The following is a 27,117-nucleotide window of genomic DNA, read 5'->3' on the forward strand; positions in this document are numbered from 1 at the left end:
TGCCCACTGCACTGAGGCTAGGTAACACAGTCACCACCGATAAATCCATGTTAATCGAAAATTTCAATAAGCATTTCTCAACGGCTGGCCATGCCTTCCTCCTGGCTACTCCAACCCCTGCCGCCATTGGTGCAACCCCTATTACCAGCCTGTTAAACCTCTCTCGTATCGTCCAAGATCCCTAAAGATTGGAAAGCTGCCGCGGTCACCCCCCTCTTCAAAGGGGGTGACACCCTAGACCCAAACTGTTACAGGCCTATATCCATCCTGCACTACCTATCTAAAGTCTTCGAAAGCCAAGTTAATAAACAGATCACTGACCATTTCGAATCCCACCGTAACTTCTCCGCTGTGCAATCCGGTTTCCTAGCCGGTCACGGGTGCACCTCAGCCACGCTCAAGGTCCTAAACGATATCATAACCTCCATCGATAAAAGACAGTACTGTGCAGCCATCTTCGTCGACCTGGCCAAGGCTTTCAACTGTCAATCACCGTATTCTAATCGGCAGACTCGATAGCCTTGGTTTTTCTAATGACTGCATCGCCTGGTTCACCAACTACTTTGCAGACAGAGTTCAGTGTGTCAAATCGGAGGGCATGTTGTCCAGACCTCTGGCAGTCTCTATGGGGGTACCACAGGGTTCAATTCCCGGGCCGACTCTTTTCTCTGTGTAGATCAATGATGTCGCTCTTGCTGCATGCGATTTCCTGATCCACCTCTACGCAGACAACACCATTCTGTATACCTCTGGCCCCTCCTTGCACACTGTGCTAACTAACCTCCAAACGAGCTTCAATGCCATACAACATTCCTTACGTGGCCTCCGACTGCTCTTAAATGCTAGTGAAACCAAATGCATGCTTTTCAACCGTTCACTGCCTGCACCTGCCCCACTAGCATCACCACCCTGGACGGTTCCGACCTAAAATATGTGGACAACTATAAATACCTAGGTGTCTGGTTAGACTGTAAACTCTCCTCCCAGGCTCATATTAAACATCTCCAATCCAAAATCAAATCTAGAATTGGCTTTCTATTTTGCAACAAAGCCTCCTTCACCCACGCCGCCAAATTTACCCTAGTAAAACTGACTATCCTACCGATCCTCGCCTTTGGCGATGTCATCTACAAAATAGCTTCCAATACTCTACTCAGCAAACTGGATGCAATCTATCACAGTGCCATCTGTTTTGTTACCAAATCACCTTATACCACCCACCACTGCGACCTGTATGCTCTAGTCGGCTGGCCCTCGCTACATATTCATCACCAGACCCACTGGCTCCAGGTCATCTACAAGTCTATGCTAGGTAAAGCTCCGCCTTATCTCAGTTCACTGGTCACGATAACAACACCCACCTGTAGCACACGTTCCAGCAGGTATATCTCACTGATCATCCCCAAAGCCAACACCTCATTTGGCCGCCTTTCCTTCCAGTTCTCTGCTGCCAGTGACTGGAACGAATTGCAAAAATCGCTGCAGTTGGAGACTTATTTCCCTCACCAACTTTAAACAAACTATCTGAGCAGCTAACCGATCGCTGCAGCTGTACATAGTCCATCTGTAAATAGCCCACCCAATCTACCTACCTCATCCCCATACTGTTTTTATTTAATTTAATTATCTGCTCTTTTGCACACCAGTATCTCTACTTGCACATCATCTGCTCATTTATCACTCCAGTGTTAATCTGCTAAATTATAATTATTCGCTCCTATGGCCTATTTATTTCCTACCTCCTAACGCCTATTGCACACATTGTATATAAACTTTATTGTTTTCTTACTGTGTCATTGACTTGTTTGTGTTATTGGCTTGTTTATTGTTTACTCCATGTGTAACTCTGTGCTTTATCTTGGCCAGGTCGCAGTTGTAAATGAGAACGTGTTCTCAACCAACCTACCTGGTTAAATAAAGGTTAAATAAAAAAGAAAGAAAATAAATGTTCAACACCTATCCAGGAGTTGTGTGATCTGATAGGCGTCTGCAAAGTTGTCACCCTGGAATGCGGCCACTATCCAAGCATGCATATCCGACCCTCTAACAGCTTCAAGGCCACATTCACTGCTGCTGTCTCTTGTTCTGAATCGTATATACAGTAGTGTGATATTGACAGTAAATGTGTTTTACTAATGATTTGCTGGATTACATGTACAGTACCAGTCAAAGGTTTGGACACATACTCATTCACGGTTTTTAGTTTTAATATTTTCTAACTGGGTAGAATAATAGTGAAGACATCAAAACTATGAAATAACACATATGGAATCATGCAGTAACCAAAAAAAGTGTTAAACAAATCAAAATATATATATATATATATATATATATTTGAGGTTCTTCAAATTAGCCACCCCTTTGACTTGATGACAGCTTTGCAAACTCTTGGTATTCTATCACAACTCAGGATATGACCCATATGCAGACACAGGAGGTGGATAGTACAGTTCTCAGATACTTTATTATAATCACGGGGCAGGCAAAGGGCAGGTTGAGGACAGGAAGAGGTTCGTGATCAGGTCAGAGTCAGGCAGGTACAGGACGGCAGGCAGGCTCGGGGTCAGATCAAGCAGAATGGTCAGAAGGGAAGAACTTGAGAAACGGGAAAGCATGCTGGTAAGAACCTGACGAGACGAACAGGCAACAGACAGAGAACACAAGTGTAAATACACAAGGGATAATGGAACAGGTGGGTGACACCTTGAGGGGGCTGGACACAAGCACAACGACCGGCGAAACAGATCAGGGTGTGACACATTTTCTTAACCAGCTTCACCTGGAATGCTTTTCTAACAGTCTTGAAGGAGTTCCCACATATGCTGAGCACTTGTTGGCTGCATTTCCTTCACTCTACAGTCCAACTCATCCCAAACCATCTCAATTGGGTTGACTTCACGTGATTGTGGAGGCTAGGTCATCTGATGCAGGACTCCTTCACTTTCCTTGGCCAGATTGACTGACCTTCATGACTTAAAGTAATGATGTGCTGTCGTTTCTCTTTGCATATTTGAGCTGTTCTTGCCAATATGGACTAGGTATTTTACCAAATAGGGCTATCTTCTATATACAGTTTGTTGGAAGCTTACATACACCTTAGTATTTGGTAGCATTGCCTTAAACAATTTAAACTTGGGTCAAACATTTTGGGTAGCCTTCCACAAGATTCCCACAACCAGTTGGGTGAATTTTGGCCCATTCCTCCTGACAGAGGTGGTGTAACTGAGTCAGGTTTGTAGGCCTCCTTGCTCGCACACGCTTTTTCAGATCTGCCCACACATTTTTCTATAGGATTGAGGTCAGGGCTTTGTGATGGCCACTCCACTACCTTGACTTTTTTGCCCTTAAGCCATTTTGCCACTACTTTGGAAGTATGCTTTAAATTCCTAACTGATGTCTTGAGCTGTTGCGCCTTCTTCACCACGCTGTCTATGTGGGTGGACCATTTCAGTTTGTCTCAAAGCACTCCATGATGATGGAAGTGAGTGCTACGGGGCAATAGTCGTTTAGCTCAGTTACCTTAGCTAAATGACTTACCTTAGCCTTTTGGGAACAGGAACTTTGGTGGCACTCTTGAAGCATGTGGGAACAGCAGACTGGGACAGGGATTGATTGAATATGTCAGTAAACACACCAGCCAGCTGGTCTGCGCAAGCTTTGAGGATGCGGCTAGCGATGCTGTCTGGGCCGGAAGCCCTGCGAGGTTTAATACGTTTAACTCACATTGGCTGCAGGGAAGGAGAGCCCGCAAGTTTTGGTAGCGGGCTGTGTCGGTGGCACTGTATTGTCCTCAAAGCGAGCAATGAAGTTGTTTAGCTTGTCTGAGAGCAAGACATCGGTGTCCGCGACGGGGCTTGTTTTCTTTTTGTAATCCGTGTTTGACTGTAGACCCTGCCACATATGTCTTGTGTCTGAGTCGTTGAATTGCGACTGTACTTTGTCTCTATGTAACAGTATAACTTTAGACAGTCCCCTCGCCCATACCCGGGCGCGAACCAGGGACCCTCTGCACACAACAGTCACCCTCGAAGCATCATTACCCATCGCTCCACAAAAGCCGCGGCCCTTGTAGAGCAAGGGGAACCACTACTTCAAGGTCTCAAAGCAAGTGATGTCACCGATTGAAACGCTATGCTGTCTGGGCCGGCAGCCCTGCGAGCGCGCACCACCGCTAACTAAGCTAGCCATTTCACATCCGTTACATCTATACTGACACTTAACTTGTTGATTGCCTTGCGGAGGGAATAGCTACACTGTTTGTATTCAGTCATGTTTCCGGTCGCCTTGCCGTGATTAAAAGCAATGGTTTGCGCTTTCATTTTTGTGCGAATGCTGCCATCAATCCACGGTTTCTTGTTGGGGAAGGTTTTAATAAAATCTTGGCTGATTTCTTTTGATTTTCCCATGATATCAAGCAAAGAGGCACTGAGTTTGAAGGTAGGCCTTGAAATACATCCACAGGTACACCTCCAATTGACTCAAATGATGTCAATTAGCCTATCAGAAGCTTCTAAAGCCATGACATCATTTTCTGGAATTTACCAAGCTGTTTAAAGGCACAGTCAACTTAGTGTATGTAAACTTCTGACCCACTGGAATTGTGATACAGTGAAATAATCTCTGTAAACAATTGTTGGAAAAATTACTTGTCATGCACAAAGTAGATGTCATAACCGACTTGCCAAAACTATAGTTTGATAACAAGAAATTTGTGGAGTGGTTGAATAACGATTTTTAATGACTCCAACCTAAGTGTATGTAAACTTCCCACTTCAACTGTACCACCCGTACCTTCGCACAACACAACTTACTTGCTCAAATGCATTAAGAAGGAAAATATTCTCACAAATTGAAATGCATTCCAGGTGACTTCCTCATGAAGCTTGTTGAAAGAATGCCAAGAGTATGCAAAACTGTCATCAATGCAAAGGATGGCTACTTCGAAGAATCTCATATAGAATATATTTTGATTTAACACTTTGAGTTACTACATGATTCCATATGTGTTAATTCATAGTTTTGATGTCTTCACTATTATTCTGGAATGTAGAAAATAATAAAAATAAAGAAAAACCCTTTTGACTGGTACTATATATTCTCTGGACAAGCCCCATCAAACTTAACACATGATGTTTATGTTTAGGAAATACCATCTGCTGTCAACTCAAGCAAACAACGTAAGTACAAAACATTTAACTTTAGGTCAATATGGAAGAGGGTTCGGGTTATTATAAATGATTGTATTATAAACTGGGTGGTTTGACTGCTGACTGTTGATAGCCGTGGTATATCAAACCATATACCACGGGTATGACAAAAAATGAAAAATAATGATGTTGGTAACCAGTTTATAATAGCAATAAGGCACCTCAGAGGTTTGTGGTATATGGCCAATATTTCACGGCTAATGACTGTATCAAAGCACTCCCTTGTGTCATGCTTAAGAACAATCCTTAGTTGTGGTATATTGGCCATATACCACACCTCCTCGAGCCATATTGCTTAATTAGAAATATGTGTTATTGCAAGAGAATGTCATCACCTTTTACAAATAATTAACATGGGGACTCATGGGATATTATAGGAGTGGTTGCCTTTCTGATATGCCTGTTGCCTTTCTGATATGCCTGTTGCCTTTCTGATATGCCTGTTGCCTTTCTGATATGCCTGTTGCCTTTCTGATATGCCTGTTGCCTTTCTGATATGCCTGTTGCCTTTCTGATATGCCTGTTGCCTTTCTGATATGCCTGTTGCCTTTCTGATATGCCTGATATGCCTGTTGCCTTTCTGATATGCCTGTTGCCTTTCTGATATGCCTGTTGCCTTTCTGATATGCCTGTTGCCTGATATGCCTGTTGCCTTTCTGATATGCCTGATTGCCTTTCTGATATGCCTGCCTTTCTGATGCCTTTCTGATATGCCTGTTGCCTTTCTGATATGCCTGTTGCCTTTCTGATATGCCTGTTGCCTTTCTGATATGCCTGTTGCCTTTCTGATATGCCTGTTGCCTTTCTGATATGCCTGTTGCCTTTCTGATATGCCTGTTGCCTTTCTGATATGCCTGTTGCCTTACTGATATGCCTGATGCCTTTCTGATATGCCTTTGCCTTACTGATATGCCCTGATATGCCTGTTGCCTTTCTGATATGCCTGTTGCCTTTCTGATATGCCTGTTGCCTTTCTGATATGCCTGTTGCCTTTCTGATATGCCTGTTGCCTTTCTGATATGCCTGTTGCCTTACTGATATGCCTGTTGCCTTTCTGATATGCCTGTTGCCTTACTGATATGCCTGTTGCCTTACTGATATGCCTGTTGGCTGGAATGTAAGGTCTGTCCACTTAGATTTTATGTCAGTCAAAACAGATTGAGCCAAGCGTTATTCAATAGATCTCATTCAACTTTGGACATATATATGGATGCCTAGTGTAATATTCATGCACACTGAAAGCATTTGGAAGTTCAGTCAACTTTTAAAAATTCAAGGCAAACAGCCTTACTGAACTATGTGGAAGGAAAATTCTACAATAACACATTCCTGAGTTGTCTCAACACATTTGCCAAAGTTGAGAGAACTAGAAAATTATTTTGCAGCTGGTTCCATAGATCTTTTTAAAAGTTGACTCAACTTTTTATTTCAAGTCCTCTCAACTTATAATATATATTATATCATCAGCTTAACTATACATTTTAATTTCCATGAACGATGATATAAATGTTTTTCAACTATGAAAATTATTTTGACAGATGGCAGCAATATATTTTTTGAGGGGGAGGTTTTATAACAAGTATGTTAATGTTAGAGTCCCCTCTGACTCATCTCCCATTTCAGTCATGATTCAATTAATGGACCAGACATCTAGAACCTGTTTTAAACCAACCTTCCACTCCATGTGCTCTGTGTCTCTGTGTTTCAGAGTCAGTAGAAAAGCCTCTTTAGTGTCTTAAGTTTTCATAACTGTGATCTTAATTGCCTACCATCTGTTAGTGTCTTAACGACTGTTCCACAGGTGCATGTTCATGAATTGTTTATGGTTAATTGAACAAGCATGGGAAACAGTGTTTAAACCCTTTACAATGAAGATCTGTTATTTGGATATTTACGATTTATCTTTGAAACACAGGGTCCTGAAAAAGAGACTTTTCTTTTTTTGCTGAGTTAATATATTGGTGAACTGTGGGGTGTTGGGTTGAGCGTGCAGAGATTGCCACAGAAATAGGGATGCTTTCGTCCGCAAAAACAACTTTACTAAAACAGAAAATGAATAAAACAAAGAAAATCACTTAGGTTTCGCTCAGTCCTTCTTCTCTACTTTTGCTTGGTGTCGGTCTCTCCACATTCTCTCCCACAGTGTGTCACCATGCTCCTTTTATTTGGCCTCCACAGCTGGTTGGCACTTTCCTCTAATTACCTCCACTTAGAGCTGTCCATGTCGGGGTGCCCAGCTCCCATATTCCCAGCAGAGGGAGCCAACGTTGCCTCACGTACCTCCCCTCTATTAACATCCCCCGGGGTAGACCTCCTGGTCGCTGTAAGGACAGGAACCAGCGGGTGACACGGTCATATGTGTCCTTACCTCTTGCCATCCACACAAGGGGGGCATGGTCAGTGATTAGGGTGAACTTTCTCCCGAGAAGGTAATAGTTGAGGGTGTCCAGTGCCCACTTCACAGCGAGGCACACCTTCTTGACAATAGAGTATTTATTCTCCCTCGGGAGGAGCTTCCTGTTGACATGCATGATGGGGTGCTCCTCATCTTCCTGCTCCTGGGACAAAACGCCCCCTACACCTGTGTCAGATGTGTCTGTCTGGACCAGAAGGTTTTTTGAGAAGTCCAGTGTGACGAGTACCGGGTGCGAACATAGCGCATCCTTCAGGGTCTGGATGTCGCCTCTGTGTCCTTCATCCATCGAACCGTCTGGGGTAGTCGTGCCTTTTTTCAGTCTGTGAAGGGAGAAGCAATTGCGGCAAAGTTAGGTACAAATCTACTGTAGTACCCTGCTAACCCCAGGAATGAACTCACCTGCCTCTTGGTTCGGGGGACCGGCCATCCCCTAAAAGCAGGGATGTTATTTTTTTCCTTGGGATTTCACATTTCCCCTCCCGATCTGATATCCCAGGTACTCCACCTCGGCGTAGCCAGGCTTGCACTTGTGGGGGTTCGCGGTCAGGCCCGCACTTTTTCTCACGGACGGGTGTAGATCTGATGTTCCACGAGATCCTTGCGCCCCGGAACCTCGGAGAACACGGACGTATTCCGCTGGACCAACTCTGAGCTTGAGCTCTTGTCGTTGGGTCGGGCTGAGATCTTCCCCCATTGCAACTTCAACCGAGGGCGGGCCCTGCTGTGGCCGGGTCCACGTTACGCACAGTGCCTCGCGTGCGTGCCATTTCTTAAGTAAATTCACATGGTAAAGCGGGAGGGGTTTTCTCCACCCCGGTTGGCGGACCTTATAGTTGACGTCATCTACCCTCTCAAAGATGTCGTACGGCCCATGCCACGTAGCCAGGAATTTACTCTCCATTGTAGGGATCAGCACCGAGACCAAGGTGGGGCAGCAGCTGGTCCCAGTTCCTCCCGTCTCTCTCGATGACCTTCTTCAGCATCTGTTTAAGGGTCTTACTGAAGCGTTCCACCAGCCCGTCCGTTTGTGGATGGTACACACTGGTCTTCACCTGTTTGAATCGTAACAGATTGCAGACATCTTTCATCACATGAGACATTAACGCGGTGCCCTGGTCCATCAGGATTTCCCGATGAATACCCACCCGGCTAAATAAATTGAAGAGCTCCCGTGCGATACCATTTGCTGCTGCCGCCGCCGTAGTGGGGTTGCCTCAGGATGTATTTGTGTCCCCTCGTGGTCTTCACCAACGGATCCACCAGATCTCCTATAATGGGCAAGGGAACCATAGGGTGATCTGGCACTTCGGGCAACTAAGGCAGTAGTCCTCCACGGCGCCCTTGACTCTAGGCCAGTGGAACCGGTTCCCGATCCGCTCCCTGGTTTTCTCCATCCCTAGGTGTGCCCCAAGCAGGTGGGTGTGGGCAAGCTGCAACACAGTCCTATCTACTGGCTGGGTATGAGTAATAAGTCTTTTGTCTCCCCATCATGCTTTACTACCTGATACAATAAATTATGCTTGATTGCAAAGTGGGGATAGTGCCAATCACACATATATATATATATATATATATATATGTGTATATATATATATATATATATATTAGTTGAAGTCGAAGGTTTACATCCTAGAGGTGAAGGTACTTAGGTGTAAAAAGTGCAAATCAATGTAAATGTAAAAAGTGCAAACCCAGAACAACAGCAAAGGACCTTGTGAAGATGCTGGAGGAAACAGGTACAAAAGTATCTATAAGAAGAAAAAGAAACGCACACCTATTAAGACGAGGTGCTGGCTGGCGGAGTAGAAACTTGAAAATAAAAGAGAGCTGCACACTCTTGGAGCTCAGATGCAAAAATTTAATACCAACGTTTCGACAGCCAAGCTGTCTTCATCAGGGTATAATCACAAACACTGCGGGATGACTCGTTTATATAGTGTCAAAGGACACAGGTGTCTGTAATCATGGCCAGGAGTGGCCTAATATCATTGGTTAATAATCAAATATTAAAATGTCATACAAAGAACAGCATACAAACAAATGGATAGCATACGATCATAGATTAATTTGACTATACAAGTTTACACACAATTACAATGGCAAAGTCACAATAATCACAAGAATGGCTTCAGATCATAGTCTACAAAAGTATCTATATCCACAGTAAAACGAGTCCTATATCGACATAACCTGAAAGGCCGCTCAGCAAGGAAGAAGCAACTGCTCCAAAACCGCCATAAAAAAGCCAGACTATGGTTTGCAACTGCACATGGGGACAAATATCGTACGTTTTTGAGAAAGGTCCACTGGTCTGATGAAACAAAAGTAGAACTGTTTGGCCATAATGACCATCATTATGTTTGGAGGGAAAAGGGGGAGGCTTGCAAGCCGAAGAACACCATCCCAACCGTGACGCACGGGGGTGGCAGCATCATGTTGTGGGGGTGCTATTGCTGCAGGAGGGACTGGTGCACTTCACAAAATAGATGGCATCATGAGGTTGGAAAATTGTGGGTATATTGAAGCAACGTCTCAAGACATCAGTCAGGAAGCTAAATCTTGGTCGCAAATGGGTCTTCCAAATGGACAATGACCCCAAGCATGCTTCCAAAGTTGTGGCAAAATGGCTTAAGGACAACAAAGTCAAGGTATTGGAGTGGCCATCACAAAGCCCTGACCTCAATCCTATAGAAAATGTGTGGGCAGAAGTGAAAAAGCGTGCGTGAGCAAGGAGGCCTACAAACCTGACTCAGTTACATCACCTCTGTCAAGAGGAATGGGCCAAAATTCACCCAACTTATTGTGGGAAGCTTGTGGAAGGCTACCTGAAACGTTTGACCCAAGTTAAACGATTTAAAGGCAATGCTACCAAATACTAATTGACTGTATGTGAACTTCTGACCAATGGGGAATGTGATGAAAGAAATAAAAGCTGAAATAAATCATTCTCTCTACTATTATTCTGCCATTTCACATTCTTAAAATAAATTGGTGATCCTAACTGACCTACGACAGGGCATGTTTAATTGGATGAAATGTCAGGAATTGTGAAAACTGTGTTTAAATGTACGTGGCTAAGGTGTATGTGGCTAAGGTGTATGTGGCTAAGGTGTATGTAAACTTCTGATTTCAACTGTACATACATACAAACAGTACCAGTCAAGAGTTTGGACACACCTACTCATTCAAGAATTTTTCTTTATTTTGACTATTTTATACATTATAGAATAATAGTGAAGACATCAAAACTATGGAATATGGAATCATGTTGTATTAAAAAAAAGTGTTAAACAAATTGTAATATTTTAGATCCTTCAAAATGGCCAACCTTTGCCTTGACAGCTTTGCACACTCTTGGCAATCTCAACCAGCTTCACATGGAATTCTTTTCAACAATCTTGAATGAGTTCCCACATATGCTGAGAAATTGTTGGCTGCTTTTCGATCACTTTGTGGTCCAACTCATCCCAAACCATCTCAATTGAGTTGAGGTAGGGGGATTGTGGAGGCCAGGTCATCCGATGCAGCACTCCATCACTCTCCTTTTTGGTCAAATAGCCCATACACAGCCTGGAAGTGTGTTGGGTCATTGTCCTGTTGAAAAACAAATGATAGTCCCACTAAGCGCAGACCAGATGTGATGGCATATCGCTGCAGAATGCTGTGGTAGCCATGCTGGTTAAGTGTTCCTTGAATTATATATAAATCACTGACTGTGTCACCAGCAAAGCACCCCCATACCATCACACCAGCTCCTGTATACTTCACGTTGGGAGCCACACTTGCGGAGATCATCTGTTCACCTACTCTGCGTCTCACAAAGATGCCCCGGGTTGTTCTAAAACTTTTTACCGGTAATATATGGGTTGTTGTCTTAGCTAGTTGCTGTGGCCGACCCAGATGCTATGTTCTTTTGGAAAAGATACTAATGCATTTACTTGAAATCTTGAATTTAAGACTTTGGGAAACACATACAGTGCCATGCGAAAGTATTCGGCCCCCTTGAACTTTGCGACCTTTTGCCACATTTCAGGCTTCAAACATAAAGATATAAAACTGTATGTTTTTGTGAAGAATCAACAACAAGTGGGACACAATCATGAAGTGGAACGACATTTATTGGATATTTCAAACTTTTTTAACAATTCAAAAACTGAAAAATTGGGCGTGCAAAATTATTCAGCCCCTTTACTTTCAGTGCAGCAAACTCTCTCCAGAAGTTCAGTGAGGATCTCTGAATGATCCAATGTTGACCTAAATGACTAATGATGATAAATACAATCCACCTGTGTGTAATCAAGTCTCTGTTTAAATGCACCTGCACTGTGATAGTCTCAGAGGTCCGTTAAAAGCGCAGAGAGCATCATGAAGAACAAGGAACACACCAAGCAGGTCCGAGATACTGTTGTGAAGAAGTTTAAAGCCGGATTTGGATACAAAAAGATTTCCCAAGCTTTAAACATCCCAAGGAGCACTGTGCAAGCGATAATATTGAAATGGAAGGAGTATCGGACCACTGCAAATCTACCAAGACCTGGCCGTCCCTCTAAACTTTCAGCTCATACGAGAAGACTGATCAGAGATGCAGCCAAGAGGTCCATGATCACTCTGGATGAACTGCAGAGATCTACAGCTGAGGTGGGAGACTCTGTCCATAGGACAACAATCAGTCGTATATTGCGCAAATCTGGCCTTTATGGAAGAGTGGCAAGAAGAAAGCCATTTCTTAAAGATATCCATAAAAAGTGTTGTTTAAAGTTTGCCACAAGCCACCTGGGAGACACACCAAACATGTGGAAGAAGGTGCTCTGGTCAGATGAAACCAAAATTGAACTTTTTGGCAACAATGCAAAACATTATGTTTGGCGTAAAAGCAACACAGCTCATCACCCTGAACACACCATACCCACTGTCAAACATGGTGGTGGCAGCATCATGGTTTGGGCCTGCTTTTCTTCAGCAGAGACAGGGAAGATGGTTAAAATTGATGGGAAGATGGATGGAGCCAAATACAGGACCATTCTAGAAGAAAACCTGGTGGAGTCTGCAAAAAACCTGAGACTGGGACGGAGATTTGTCTTCCAACAAGACAATGATCCAAAACATTAAGCAAAATCTACAATGGAATGGTTCAAAAATAAACATATCCAGGTGTTAGAATGGCCAAGTCAAAGTCCAGACCTGAATCCAATCGAGAATCTGTGGAAAGAACTGAAAACTGCTGTTCACAAATGCTCTCCATCCAAACTCACTGAGCTCGAGCTGTTTTGCAAGGAGGAATGGGAAAAGATTTCAGTCTCTCGATGTGCAAAACTGATAGACACATACCCCAAGCGACTTACAGCTGTAATCGCAGCAAAAGGTGGTGCTACAAAGTATTAACTTAAGGGGGCTGAATAATTTTGCACGCCCAATTTTTCAGTTTTTGATTTGTTAAAAAAGTTTGAAATATCCAATAAATGTCGTTCCACTTCATGATTGTGTCCCACTTGTTGTTGATTCTTCACAAAAAAATACAGTTTTATATCTTTACGTTTGAAGCCTGAAATGTGGCAAAAGGTCGCAAAGTTCAAGGGGGCCGAATACTTTCGCAAGGCACTGTATACAGTGGGGCAAAAAAAGTATTTAGTCAGCCACCAATTGTGCATGTTCTCCCACTTAAAAAGATGAGAGAGGCCTGTAATTCTCATCATAGGTACACTTCAACTATGACAGACATAAAAATGAACAAAAATCCAGAAAATCACATTGTAGGATTTTTAATTTATTTGCAAATTATGGTGGAAAATAAGTATTTAGTCACCTACAAACAAGCAAGATTTCTGGCTCTCACAGACCTGTAACTTCTTTAAGAGGCTCCTCTGTCCTCCACTCGTTACCTGTATTAATGGCACATGTTTGAACTTGTTATCAGTATAACAGACACCTGTCCACAACCTCAAACAGTCACACTCCAAACTCCACTATGGCCAAGACCAAAGAGCTGTCAAAGGACACCAGAAACAAAATTGTAGACCTGCACCAGGCTGGGAAGACTGAATCTGCAATAGGTAAGCAGCTTGGTTTGAAGAAATCAACTTTGGGAGCAATTATTAGGAAAAGGAAGACATACAAGACCACTGATAATCTCACTCGATCTGGGGCTCCACGCAAGATCTCACCCCGTGGGGTCAAAATGATAACAAGAACTGTGACCTAGTGAATGACCTGCAGAGAGCTGGGACCAAAGTAACAAAGCCTACCATCAGTAACACACTACGCCGCCAGGGACTCAAATCCTGCAGTACCAGGTGTGTCCCCCTGCTTAAGCTAGTACATGTCCAGGCCCGTCTGCAGTTTGCTAGAGAGCATTTGGATGATCCAGAAGAAAATTGGGAGAATGTCATATGGTCAGATGAAACCAAAATATAACTTTTTGGTAAAAACTCAACTCCTCGTGTTTGGAGGACAAAGAATGCTGAGTTGCATCCAAAGAACGCCATACCTACTGTGAAGCATGGGGGTGGAAACATCATGCGTTGGGGCTGTTTCTCTGCAAAGGGACCAGGACGACTGATCCGTGTAAAGGAAAGAATGAATGGGGCCATGTATCGTGAGATTTTGAATGAAAACCTCCTTCCATCAGCAAGGGCATTGAAGATGAAACGTGGCTGGATCTTTAACAAAACACACCGCCCGGGCAATGAATGAGTGACTTCGTAAGAAGCATTTCAAGGTCCTGGAGTGGCCTAGCCAGTCTCCAGATCTCAACCCCATAGAAAATCTTTGGAGGGAGTTGAAAGTCTGTGTTGCCCAGCAACAGCCCCAAAACATCACTGCTCTAGAGGAGATCTGCATGGAGGACTGGGCCGAAATACCAGCAACAGTGTGTGATAAACTTTTGTTATTGACCAAATACTTATTTTCCACCATAATTTGCAAATACATTCATTAAAAATCCTACAATGTGATTTTCTGGATTTTTTTTCTCATTTTGTCTGTCATAGTTGAAGTGTACCTATGATGAAAATTACAGGCCTCTCTCATATTTTTAAGTGGGTGAACTTGCACAATTGGTGGCTGACTAAATACTTTTTTGCCCCACTGTAATTGTGGTCCCACTTAATAATTAGTGTCCCATAATACCTAGGCCTATGTAACCTATACACATGGTAGTTACATAGGCAGGTAAAGTGTAATTTGGGCCTACATGGTGGGTGGCAGTGTAGCCTAGTGGTTAGAGCGTTGGGAAAACATTTCATTGTGGTCCCACTTAATTGTGGTCCCACTTAATCAAGGTTGCAAGTTCAAATCCCTGAGCTCACAAGGTAAAAATCTGTTGTTCTGCCTCTGAACAAGGAAGTTACCCCACTGTTCCTAGGCCGTCATTGAAAATAAGAATCTGTTCTTAACTGACTTGCCTAGTTAAAAAATGAAAATACACTGTATGCACATTGTTACATAATACTTACAACTGTTATACCTTTATTGAGATTGTAATCACACAATCTTACATTTTTACTAACTTCATCTCATTTGGGAGAAAACCCAAAGTCATCTTGTTTGGGCATATCAGATACAGCTACGGTAGCTCCAACCATCTGTCATTAATATTGTTGTTGATATTCAAGTACAGCAATGCCACATCCTGTTTCCATGTTTCCTTTTCCTACTGTGTGTCAGGTTTCCAGGGCTTAATGTTACTATTTAACTGTGCCCACTTTTGTTTGTCCACATTGGTCTGAAGCCTGTTGGATATGCATTGCTTACATTTCATCCTCAGCTGCTGTTGTTCCAAAAGACTTACCTGAGAGTGTGGATGGAGAAACAGCCTGTCCTGAGGACAGTGCAGCAACAGATAAGACAGAGCTGCATTCCACCTCAGCAGTGCTGGGAAACATTCAGAAGGGTATGAACCAGGCATTTCTGGAGATGTTGGTAGAGAACATCATGAATGCCCAAACCTCAGCTTCTCATACTGCATCACAGAGATTCAGTCTGGAAATCCTGCCTGACATCAGTATGGCTGTAGTGACTTTCCAAAATGTAAAAGGTAAACAATAAAACTGGGGGCTGGGGGTGGTGGAGTGTCACTGTTATTGTCACATCTTTGTTCAGTCATTGAAACCTAAGCAATATCTTAAGTGCATAATCAACCTTTTTCTTATTTGGCAGATACTGAGTACTTTATCTCAAACTGTATCAGCCACAAGATATTCAAGCAGAAAGAATTATCAGTAAAACTACTGGAAATCACAGCAAAAGTGAAAGTTGAAAACATACCTCCAAATTACAGTTCAGACCATCTCCATCTGTACTATGAAAAAGAAGGTGAAGTTGTCGACCTTGAAATGTGTGAAGAGGACCAATCCGCTATCATCACTTTCCAAGATCCGCACGGTAAATGGTCATTCTTATTCTCTATGTTGTGACAGAGTTTCCATAATGCGTGATGATATATTGATAGATATTTCTGTGTATTTAGCTGTTCACAGAGTCACAAAAAAGCACCACGATGAGAAGCAGCCTATCAAAGCTTTCCCATTTTATGAATCTCTGGGAACGGCCCTGTATGACAAAGATCAACCCACATTGAAACTCCCAGCTGCCTTCACTGAGAACATCGACCAGGCCATTTGGAGATACCTTTGTGACAAGCAAGAAGCTACTGCAACCATCAACAAGATTATGGCCGAAAACTTCTGCAAAGTAGACCTGCAACACCATACTGTCCAGTTAAGGCCCCTACCATCTCTACTCAAACAGAAAGATGTCAAAGCCAAGCATGTCAACCAGTGGAAGGACACTGTCAAGGCTACCTTCACTCAAGCCTTGTCTAAATTCAAATCCTTGGAGCTGAATGTACAGGACTGTGCATGGGAGGAGTCTGAACAGGAGATCTGCAAGGCGATGTCTGGTGAGGCAGTGGTTGTCGTCCCTGATAAGACCAAAGGTGCACTCATAGTGGTGGGCTTGGTAGATGAAGTGGATAGGCTCAGTCAGTCACTAAAGGAAATCATGGACAAGATTGCCAGAATAATTGAGAGGGAGAAGACTAGCAAGACAGAGGAGCTCCACCTAGCTCCATCTATCTACCATGTAATTTCTCAAGATGGTCTGCAAGGCAAGATTGCAGGTGAATACCCAGAACTGAAGATGGCATACAACCGTGAGAGCCAGAATGTGATCTTAACAGGCTTAATGCAAGAGGTGTGGGGTGCTAATAGGAAGATTATAGATGGGGTGTCGGCACTGAAACGGAAGAAGGTGGAAGTGAGCAACTATGTCCTTGAGTTTCTGCAGGAGGAAGACCAAGAAAAGCTTAGCAACACTCTTTTCACGTCACAGAGTGTTAATGCAGCACTAGAAATAGATAGAAATGGCGTGGAGCTCCTGGCTGTTTCAGACCTGGCCTTGAGTGAAGCAAAACGCCAACTTGAAAAATGTTTGGTTTCCAAGTACATAGATGTTGAAGACTCCAATGTCCTGGAGATGTCAGGGTGGAAGGACCTTACCTCCCGTTTGGAAAAAACATACAACATTTTGTCTAGGACTTTCATGGTGAAGACGTCTGGTGTCCATCCAAATATAAAAGTGGTAGTGGCTGGCAATATGGACATTGTCAATTCAGTGCAAAAGGAACTTGGTGGCTTCTTACTTCAAAATGCTCCAGTTGATGAAATTCTTCAGATTAAGTCAAACGCCATTGTCAAATTCATCCAAGAAAAAAAGAGTGCTTGGTCTGATATAGTCAAAGGTGGAGTAAAGGTTTCTTTCAAGGATGAGGCCATTTGCCTTAGTGGCATCAGGGTTCATGTCTCTGACTGCTTGACCTTATTTAAAGACCTGGTATCATCAACATACTTTGATACTTTACAAGTCCCAGAACCTGGAGCGAAGAAGTTCTTCCAGGACGAGGAGGACATGTATGTTGAAGCCATCAAAATTAAGACAGCTTGTGTAGTCCAGCTGGTGGATGAGATGCATCTGGTGAGCAATGACAAGACAGTCCAGGCTATGGAGGAAATGGTGCCGAAAGAGTTTGGGAACCACGGGGGAAATAATCTGCAACAGCATCTGGCCATATCCACAGAGACCCAGCATTGTAGATGGGAGCAGAGCACAAATGGGTCAGAGAAAGCGCAGACCAAAGAGGGGCTGACCATCACACTGATGAAAGGAAACATCCAAGATGCTTTGGTAAAATGTTATCATTATGTCTTTGCTCTCTTATAAATGTCAGTCTTACTAAAATCAAATCAGAGAATTATTTTGAATAGTCTGGTATAGTTTACCTTAGGTATCATACATGTATTCAGAACCCTTGACTTTTTCCAAATTTTGTTGTTCCAAGCTTATTCTAAAATTGATTAAGTATTTTTTCCCTCATCAATCTATACACAATACCCCATAATGACAAAACAAAACAGGTTTTTAGAAATGTTTTCAAATGTCTAAATAAATATATAAATATATCACATTTACATAAGTATTCAGACCCTTTACTCAGTACTTTGTTGAAGCACCTTTGGCAGCGATTTTTGGGTATGATGCTACAAGCTTGGCACACCTGTATTTGGGGAGTTTCTCACATTTCTTCTCTGCAGATCCTCTCAAGCTCTGTCAGGTTGGATGGGGAGTGACGCTGCATAGCTATTTTAAGGTCTTAGAGATGTCCGATCGGTACAAGTCCGGGCTCTGGCTGGGCCACTCAAGGACATTCAGAGACGTGTCCCAAAGCCACTCCTGCGATGTCTTGGCTGTGTGCTTAGGGTCGTTCCTGTTGGAAGGTGAACCTTGGCCCCAGTGTGAGGTCTTGAGCTCTCTGGATCAGGTTTTCATCAAGGATCTCTCTGTACTTTGCTCCGTTCATCTTTCCCTCGATCCTGACTAGTCTCCCAGTCCCTGCCGCTGAGAAACATCCCCACAGCATGATGCTGCCACCACCATGCTTCACCGTAGTGATGGTGCCAGGTTTCTTCAAGATGTGACACTTGGCATTCAGGCCAAAGAATTCAATTTTGGTTTCATGAGACCAGATAGTCTTGTTTCTCATGGTCAGAGTCCTTTAGGTGCCTTTTGGCAAACTCCAAGCGGGCTGTCATGTGCCTTTTACTGAGGAGTGGCTTCCGTCTGGCCAGTCGACTATAAAGGCCTGATTGGTGGAGTGCTGCAGAGATGGTTGTCCTTCCGGAAGATTCTCCCATCCCCACAGAGGAACTCTGGAGCTCTGTCCAGAGAGACCACCTCCCCAATCTCCCCAGATTGCTCAGTTTGCTGGGGGCGGCCAGCTCTAGGAAGAGTATTGGTGGTTCCCAACTTCATTCATTTAAGAATGATGGAGGCCACTGTTCTTGGGACCTTCAATGCTGCAGACATTTGTCGGTACCCTTCCCCAGATCTGTACCTCGACGCAATCCTGTCTCTGAGCTCTACGGACAAGTCCTTCGACCTCATGGCTTGGTTTTTGCTCTGACATGCACTGTCAACTGTGGGACCTTATATAGGCAGGTGTGTGCCTTTCCTATTCAATTGAATTTACCACAGGTGCACTCCAATCAAATTGTAGAAGCATCTCAACGCTGATCAATGGAAACAAAATGCACCTGTGCTCAATTTAAAATCTCATAGCGAAGGGTCTGAATACTTATGCAAATAAGGTATTTCTGTTTTTTATTTGTGCAAACATTTCTAAAAAGCTGTTTTTCACTTTGTCATTATGAGGTATTGTTTGTAGATTGACGAGGAAAAATGTTAATTTGTTACATTTTAGAATAAGGCTGTAGCGTAATGAATTGTTGAAAAAGTCAAGGTGTCTGAATACTTTCCGAATGCACTGTATCTGTTACAGACTGAGGTTGTTGTGAATACAGTCGGTAATGACCTGATACTGGATAGTGGAGCAGTCTCCACTGCACTCCTTAATGCTGCTGGCCCTGAACTTCAGGAACTGATAAACCAACATGCCACTGCTGGCAAGGTTGGGGAAGTCATCATCACCAAAGGCTGCAACCTCAAAAGCAAGCTGGTCTTTCATATCATTGCTCCTAGATGGAATAATGGACAAGGAGCAACACAGAAGGTAGAATGCTGTCTAACTGTCTACCTTTACTGAAACATTTACTGGAAAACCATACTCTTAGATGTTGTTCCTCAACTGAGAACTAAAATTAATATTTGTATTTCACATACCATGCCAATACAATGTAAACACACAATACTATAGAAACATGCTCAATGAAATTACAAAGATTTAAGCAACTTTGCAGCAATTCCTTTATGAAAAACACGTTTACCTGACATCTTGCAGACATTGAGTAAGATCGTAAAGAAGTGCTTGGTTCTGGCGGAGCAGCAGCAACTAATGTCAGTGACCTTCCCCGCCATCGGCACAGGAAACCTGGGCTTCCCCAGAGACCTGGTGGCCTCTCTGATGCTGGATAAAGTCCTCAGATTCAGCAGTAAGATGAACCCCAAGCATTTGAAGGAGGTGGTGTTCATCCTCCACCCAAGTGATGTTTCGACTTTCAAGGTATAAGGCCAAACTGAGGGACTTTAAATATACACAAATAACGTTTAGAGTGCGTTTGATAACCAGGTGGTAATCAAATAAGTCATATGTGAATGCAGTTGAATTGGTCAAATGGTATTGCATTGAATTAGTATTTTTAAACGTTCTCTGTTTCCCTGTCAGGCTTTCACTGACGAATTTAACAAAAGGTTCATGACCCAGTCTGCAATTTCAAAGGGCTCAGCATCCACTCAACAAGGTAAAGGTGCAGCTCATATAATCCTCATAACAAGGGAGGATTTGCAGCTCTTAGCATTAAAACCTTGTAATTTACCAATTTGAGCGTGATGGTACGGAGCAATCTTAGATTACCCTCAGTTTAGGAGATGACCATGCAGCTGGTCATTTGAAATGGGTTATCCCAGTCAATGAGTTTGGTTTGTGTGCACGCATCTTTTCTCAGAGTTGTAGAAGTGTCTACAGAGCTGAAAGCTTCTTAATGTTTAAATTCCAATAATTCAGTTGACTTTCGATATAAACACCAAGGTATTTCACTGTCTGACACAATGCCAACTTTCTCCTCCTTGATTTTTATCAGGAGGAGCTTGTTCTTTTCTGTCTAAGATGATTTATCTGCTATTATTTATCAGCTTGTACAACACTTATTTCCTACTGGTAGGTCTTTTCTCTAAGGTCACTTCAAGCTCAGGGATGCATGAGACAAAGATGGGAGGGGTGGTTATACAGGTCGTCACAGGAGACATAACCAAAGAGACTACTGATGTCATCGTCAACTCCACCAATGGGACCTTCAACCTTAAGACAGGTACATCCAACCTTACCTCTGGCTCCCCTGAGGTTCCATGTTTTAGGTTAAACGTTCAACAACAACAGCAGTTTTATTGGTTTAATCAGTAGGTTTTATTGGGGGATTTAGTATGCGTGAGATTCAGCAAGTCATTATTTGTGTCACCTCCCACTGGGCTCACACTGGTTGAATCAACTTTGTTTCTATGTCAATTAAATTACATTGAACCAACATGGAATAGACGTTGACTTAACTTCTGTGCCCAGTAGGCTGTAATGTGCAACAATGTAGTTTATCTTAATGAGCTGTGTTAGTAATTGAGAATGAAGTCTCTCACACTTTTTTTGGACATTAGCCTAGAGATGGTTTAAGTTCAAATCAGCAAACTGTTCAACTGACTCTCAACAAACTGTTTAACTGACTATCAACTAAGTTGTTGCATATCTGCAGAGTTGCAGTTGATAGTTTTACCATCACCAAACAATCTATAGGGGATCATTCAAAAAAAACATTTAAAAAAAAGTGGGACCAAAATGTTTTTTTTCCAATAACAACCTGGATGGTCAAGAGGAGAAGACACCAAGATTTGTGACTCCAAAAGACAAGCTTGAATAACCCTATCTTAAAACTTCTTGAAACTCCCCATCCCGGATCCGGGATCGTGACTAAAGCCTCAGGCTCATTAGCATAACGCAACGTTAACGATTTCTGAAAATCGCAAATAAAATGAAAATAATGCGCCTGCTCTCAAGCTTAGCCTTTTCTTAACAACACTGTCATCTCAGATTTTCAAAATATGCTTTTGAACCATAGCAATTGACTAATTTGTGTAAGAGTATGCTAAGCTAGCTTAGCATTTTGAGTAGCATTTAGCACGCAACATTTTCACAAAAACCAGATAACCAAATAAATAAAATCATTTACCTTTGAAGAGCTTCGGATGTTTTCAATGAGGAGACTCTCAGTTACATACCAAATGCGCAGTTTTTCCTGAAAGCGTCTGTGTGTAGGAGAAATCGCTCCGTTTTGTACATCACATTTGCTACCGAAACGAACCGAAAATTCAGTCACCTACAACGTCAAACTTTTTCCGAATTAACTCCATAATATCGACCGAAACATGGCAAACATTGTTTGGAATCAATCCTCAAGGTGTTTTTTCACATATCTCTTCATTGATATATCGTTCGTGGAAGCCTGTATTCTTCTCTAAATTCCATGGAAAAATACTTGCAGCTGACTTTTGCGCACCAATTTCGGCGCAGGACACCGGGCGGACACCTGGTAAATGTGGTCTCTTATGGTCAATCTTCCAATGATATGCCTACAAATACGTCACAATGCTGCAGACACCTTGGGGAAACGACAGAAAGGGCAGACTTACTCCTCTCGCATTCACAGCCATATAAGGAGACAATGGAAAACAGAGCCTCAAAATCCTGCTCATTTCCTGGATGCCGTCTCATCTTGGTTTTGCCTGAAGCTCACGTTCTAGGGCACGCACAGAAAATATCTTTGCAGTTCTGGAAACGTCAGAGTGTTTTCTTTCCAAAGCTACCAATTATATGCATAGTCGAGCATCTTTTTGTGACAAAATATCTTGTTTAAAACGGGAACGTTTTTCATCCAAAAATGAAATTGCGCCCCTAGAGTTTCAGTTTTAATAATGTGATTTTCCAAATAATTGGCACTGCATACACAGTGTATTTGGTCATTGTAGTGAAATGTAGTGTCCCTCAGCCAGGAAAGATAGGCCATGTATGCAGTCAAGACCGATGCAGGCAGAGGTGTGTACTTTTAAAAACACTCTCCTCTTATTCTTCTCCAGGGGTGTCGAAAGCCATTCTGGATGCGGCTGGTCCAACTGTGGAGGCAGAATGTCAACAACTCAGTAAAACCAGTTATAGTTTTGTCATTTTATTTAGTTTAAGAACTTATATCCCTGAATCTCTGAATATGAATGTGACCCTGTTGCAAAATTGTGACTGACCGGCTCAAATCGGTCTTGTGTAGCAAAATTTGAAATTGTTTTTTTTACATTGGTAAAAAAGTGGAGACACAAAACTACAAAATGTTATATCATACACTGCATTTTTGAGGAACAATGGGAAAGTAATTCTGCTTTGAATGTTGATAAACTTGTAAACTCACTTTTGAGAAAAGGGCCGTTGAATGTTTTGGCACCTACAGGAGAGCTCTCCTTTGTCTACACCCATTGGGTTATGGTATACTTCCAATTTTAGAAATGAATTTGCACTGCCGCTTATATGCTGGTCCCCTTATGAAATTGAAAACATACCCTTATTTTTCTTAAATTACTTACACATAAGTATATCTAAATATGCAATTAAGGGATAGTGCAAGATTCTCGCAGTTAGGCTGTTTTTCTACTTACCGAGAGCAAGCTGAAGTCTTTGTCTCTGCGTGCAGTATGAGGTATGTGTAAATAAATAACCCATACACTTTATTTCCAGCAGCCCAACCTATAAAAGATATGATTTTGACCGAGCCAGGCAACCTGCAGAGTAAGAAGATCCTTCACCTGGTCGGCATCAGTGACCCTCAGAACATCCAGGAGAGTGTCAAGGATGCACTTAGAATGTGCACAAGGAAAGACTTCAAATCCATCTCATTTCCTGCTCTCGGCACAGGTGAGTCACACAGAGAACACGACTGGCCGTATACAGAGTATAGGAGAAATATCAAATAACATTGATATTGCATTTGTTAGACAGAATAACACTTGACTTAAAGCCTAATATTATTATTTTTGTTCTAAGCATGTATGAACATTTATAAAGTTGTGTTATATTGAATCCCAATTCTAATTCAAACAGTCACAATTTCAGTTTTAATTCCAATTCAAACATACTTTTTTAAGGCCAAGGCAATGTACAGGTGAGCCAGGTGGCAGACGCCATGTTCGATGCGCTAGTGGAAGTGGTGGCCAAGAAGTCAGTGAACACCTTGAGGCTGGTCCGGATTGTCATCTTTCAGACTGCCATGCTGACTGAATTTCACAACAGTCTGCTGAAGAAGGAGAACACAGATGATCAGGAAGAGGAGGACACTGATGATCAGGAGGCAGTCACTGACCTTCAAGATGAAGGCAGTCTGTTTAAAACCTTTGAAAACATTGGCACCAGAATAAAATGTATGGGATGCCTTTATTAACTTGAGTATATATAGTATATAACATGTTTAAATTTGCTAGGTGTCTTCGTTATTACATGATAACTGAAACACTTTCCATGTCAATTTGTTCATTTTTTTTGTATACAGAATTTTTTTACAGAAAGAGTTTTAGATAAACAGCTGCATTTACTGGGACTTACAATATATTACCATCTGTTCATATTCTTACAGCAATTTTCACTAGGAATAAAGGTAATAAGCCACAAAAGCATGAGAGATTTGTCTTCATGGATAAAGAAGTGCATCCGGCTTGCTTCCACATCTGTGGGGATTCTCAGGCTAAAGTAGATGAAGCTAAGCAGTGGGTCATGGACCTGATCTTGAAGGAGCAAGACAGCTCCATCATCACTGACGATGCCATCATCAACTTAACCACTTCTGACCGCCAGCGCATTAGTAACATGATCAACACCATGGGAGTGAGAGTGGAACAGGGGTCATCTCAAGACAAGCTGACTATAGAGGGCATCACCAAAGATGTGCTCAAAGTTACTAATGAAATCCAGAAGATGCTCCAAAGGATCCGTAGTGAAGAGGAACTCATGAGGAGTGCTGAGCTAGCCAGCACCGTGGTGGAATGGCAGTACCAGCAGCAGGGAGGGCAGTACCAAAGCTTTGACCTCATCCATAACTTCCATCTGGAGCAGGCAAATGAGACCAAGAAGCAGCATGTGGAGGTCACTATCCAAGGTCGGATGTACAAGGTCACCCTGCCAAATGGGCCTGCGACAGATAACCATGGCAACAGCCTCGACATCAGACGCATTGACAAAGCAGGTACCTATCCTTTTGGCCTTCCATGTCAACTTGATCAACAATTTTCAAGAAATCAATACACCACATTCACATTCTCTAAAGTGTTTTCTTGGGAGTTTATGATTGGCTAATTGATATTGATGCATGTGCATTCCAATAACTTTTATTTTGATATTGCTTGCTATTGCTTTATCTATGGTCCTCTTGGTTGGGAGTAAGCAATGCATACACATGAGGATAGCATTCCCACTGTTATATTCCCATTATAGTACTAACAAGAATTTACAACAATGTAAAGCCTGTGTGTTTGTCTGACCTTCATTATTCAACCGTATTCTCCAGCTCATGACAGCCTTCCTCAGTATTGGGATACCATGACAGACAACTCTTTATGCCAGTCCTTCCCCATCCAGCCAGGAAACTCTGAGCATGATGAGGTCCTAGGCCTGTTTCAGGCCACTTGCCAAAACACCGTTCTAAAGGTATCTATCTCTGCTGCTAAATGTATTTCAATACAAGTTACATGAAGAGGTGCAATTAAAAAAGACACAACACTCAGATCTCTCCATTGTTATATCACCAAGAATCACACACTCCCTTTCAATTCCACCCCTGGTTACATTCACATTCTGGCTGGGCCTGCCAAATGGAATGGTTACAGTTGTTATAATGTCATAATTTGGCCATGTTCTTAATGGAATGAGTTGTGCTTTTTAATCCAGATCTAAGCTTCATCTGGGTTTTGAAAACCGGTCATATTAGAGTAGGACATCTAGCTGTATTGACAGTCTTTTACAATGTCTTTTTGCATATGAATGTTGGTTTTCCCCCTTCCTTCAGATTGAGAGGATCCAGAACCCAAGCCTGTGGAGGAATCTCCAGATCAAGAAACAAGAAATGGATTCCAAGAACTGTCACCAGAACAATGAGAAGAGGCTGTTCCATGGAACTTGCCCCCTAATCATAGATCAAATTAACGCAAACGGGTTCAATCGGAGCTACGCTGGGAAAAATGGTAAGATGTACAAAATGACAAACACCAGAGTTCTAAAGTAGTGCCAAAAACCTCTGTTTTTATATGAGTATTACAAATTCAGATCAAATGATAAACAGGTATGAGTATTAGGAAAGTGTACTAATTTTGGTTTTGCCACTAACGTAGCAACTACATCTGTAAGACTCACCAACGAAAGTTAGGCTAAAATAACAAACACTAGTTAGCCAGCTAGCTATGTTCTCTGACCCCTCCTACCACTCAGCAGAAGTCTATAGATCATTTATGTCATGATAATAATGTCATCACTTTTTGCAGCGGCAGCGTATGGAAACGGCACCTACTTTGCAGTTGAGGCCAGCTACTCTGCCGATGACACATACTCAGTCCCAGATTCCCAAGGGCAGAAGCACATGTACCTGTGCAATGTTCTGACCGGAGATTTCACAGAAGGACAAGAAGATATGATTGCGCCTCCAGCTAAAAGCAAATCAACTACTCAACTCTATGACAGCGTGACAGACGACCCAACAGCGCCATCCATGTTTATTGTATTCAACGACATTCAGGCTTATCCTGCGTACTTGATCACTTTCATCACCGACAATTAAAGGAGCATTTACTATCTTACTATCATAAGTATAACTTTTCATATGCTTCTTTAAAAATGTTAGGCTTTCTCTATGGTTTTAGTTGTCTCTTTTACAGATTATTATATAGCAAATCAAGATTACTTTTTTTCTCAATAAATCAGGGTCCACCTTGTTTACTTACAGTTTAGGTTTATGTACAGTATGTGCATTTTCAGAACTCTTAGTACAAAAAACATCTAAATAGAATATTTAAAAAAAAGCTGTTTTAAGACTCAGCACATTTTCAATTGACTAAGTGCAACACACAAAATCGTAGTAATTTTTTTGCCAAACTTAATCAGTTTAATCTATAATACATGTTCATAAGGTAATTACTCTTCGCAATGCTCAAATTTCTTGATCTGATTGTCTTCTAATTGATTAAAACCCAGTTGAAGTAATATTAATCTGCCTGTTCTCCCTTGATAATCACTTAACCGTTTGGTGAACCTATAGATTTTAAACTGCTTTGTCTACTACAGACTTTGAGAACTACATAATGAGAATGTAGGTTTGTAAAGTAGAAAGATATGAAGCATGATATATTGTAATGGACCGTAAGTAAGCATTTCACTGTTAGTCTACACCTGTTAACGAAGCATGTGACAAATAGCATTTG

General features: G+C 42.2%; 1 protein-coding gene across 2 annotated transcripts in view; it reads left to right on the forward strand.

Moving 5' to 3' along the window:
* LOC135554655 (protein mono-ADP-ribosyltransferase PARP14-like) overlaps nt 1-26,899 on the forward strand; it is a 32,857-nt gene extending 5,958 nt beyond the window's left edge. The window contains exons 3-17 of one of the 2 annotated variants that reach the window (XM_064987065.1): nt 5,144-5,177; nt 15,386-15,655; nt 15,778-16,002; nt 16,088-17,802; nt 19,454-19,684; nt 19,913-20,134; nt 20,297-20,372; nt 20,793-20,939; nt 22,750-22,812; nt 23,396-23,572; nt 23,803-24,075; nt 24,288-24,893; nt 25,215-25,354; nt 25,713-25,887; nt 26,185-26,899. In XM_064987065.1, coding sequence (XP_064843137.1) covers nt 5,144-5,177; nt 15,386-15,655; nt 15,778-16,002; nt 16,088-17,802; nt 19,454-19,684; nt 19,913-20,134; nt 20,297-20,372; nt 20,793-20,939; nt 22,750-22,812; nt 23,396-23,572; nt 23,803-24,075; nt 24,288-24,893; nt 25,215-25,354; nt 25,713-25,887; nt 26,185-26,477 — 4,647 coding nt within the window. In that variant the 3' untranslated portion in view covers nt 26,478-26,899. The remainder of the gene's footprint in view (nt 1-5,143; nt 5,178-15,385; nt 15,656-15,777; nt 16,003-16,087; nt 17,803-19,453; nt 19,685-19,912; nt 20,135-20,296; nt 20,373-20,792; nt 20,940-22,749; nt 22,813-23,395; nt 23,573-23,802; nt 24,076-24,287; nt 24,894-25,214; nt 25,355-25,712; nt 25,888-26,184) is intronic. The other variant, XM_064987066.1, reaches the window with a different exon arrangement.
* Nucleotides 26,900-27,117: the final 218 nt, after the last annotated feature.

This window comes from Oncorhynchus masou, chromosome 14 (genome assembly GCF_036934945.1).
Source record: "Oncorhynchus masou masou isolate Uvic2021 chromosome 14, UVic_Omas_1.1, whole genome shotgun sequence".
Classification (NCBI taxonomy): domain Eukaryota; kingdom Metazoa; phylum Chordata; class Actinopteri; order Salmoniformes; family Salmonidae; genus Oncorhynchus; species Oncorhynchus masou.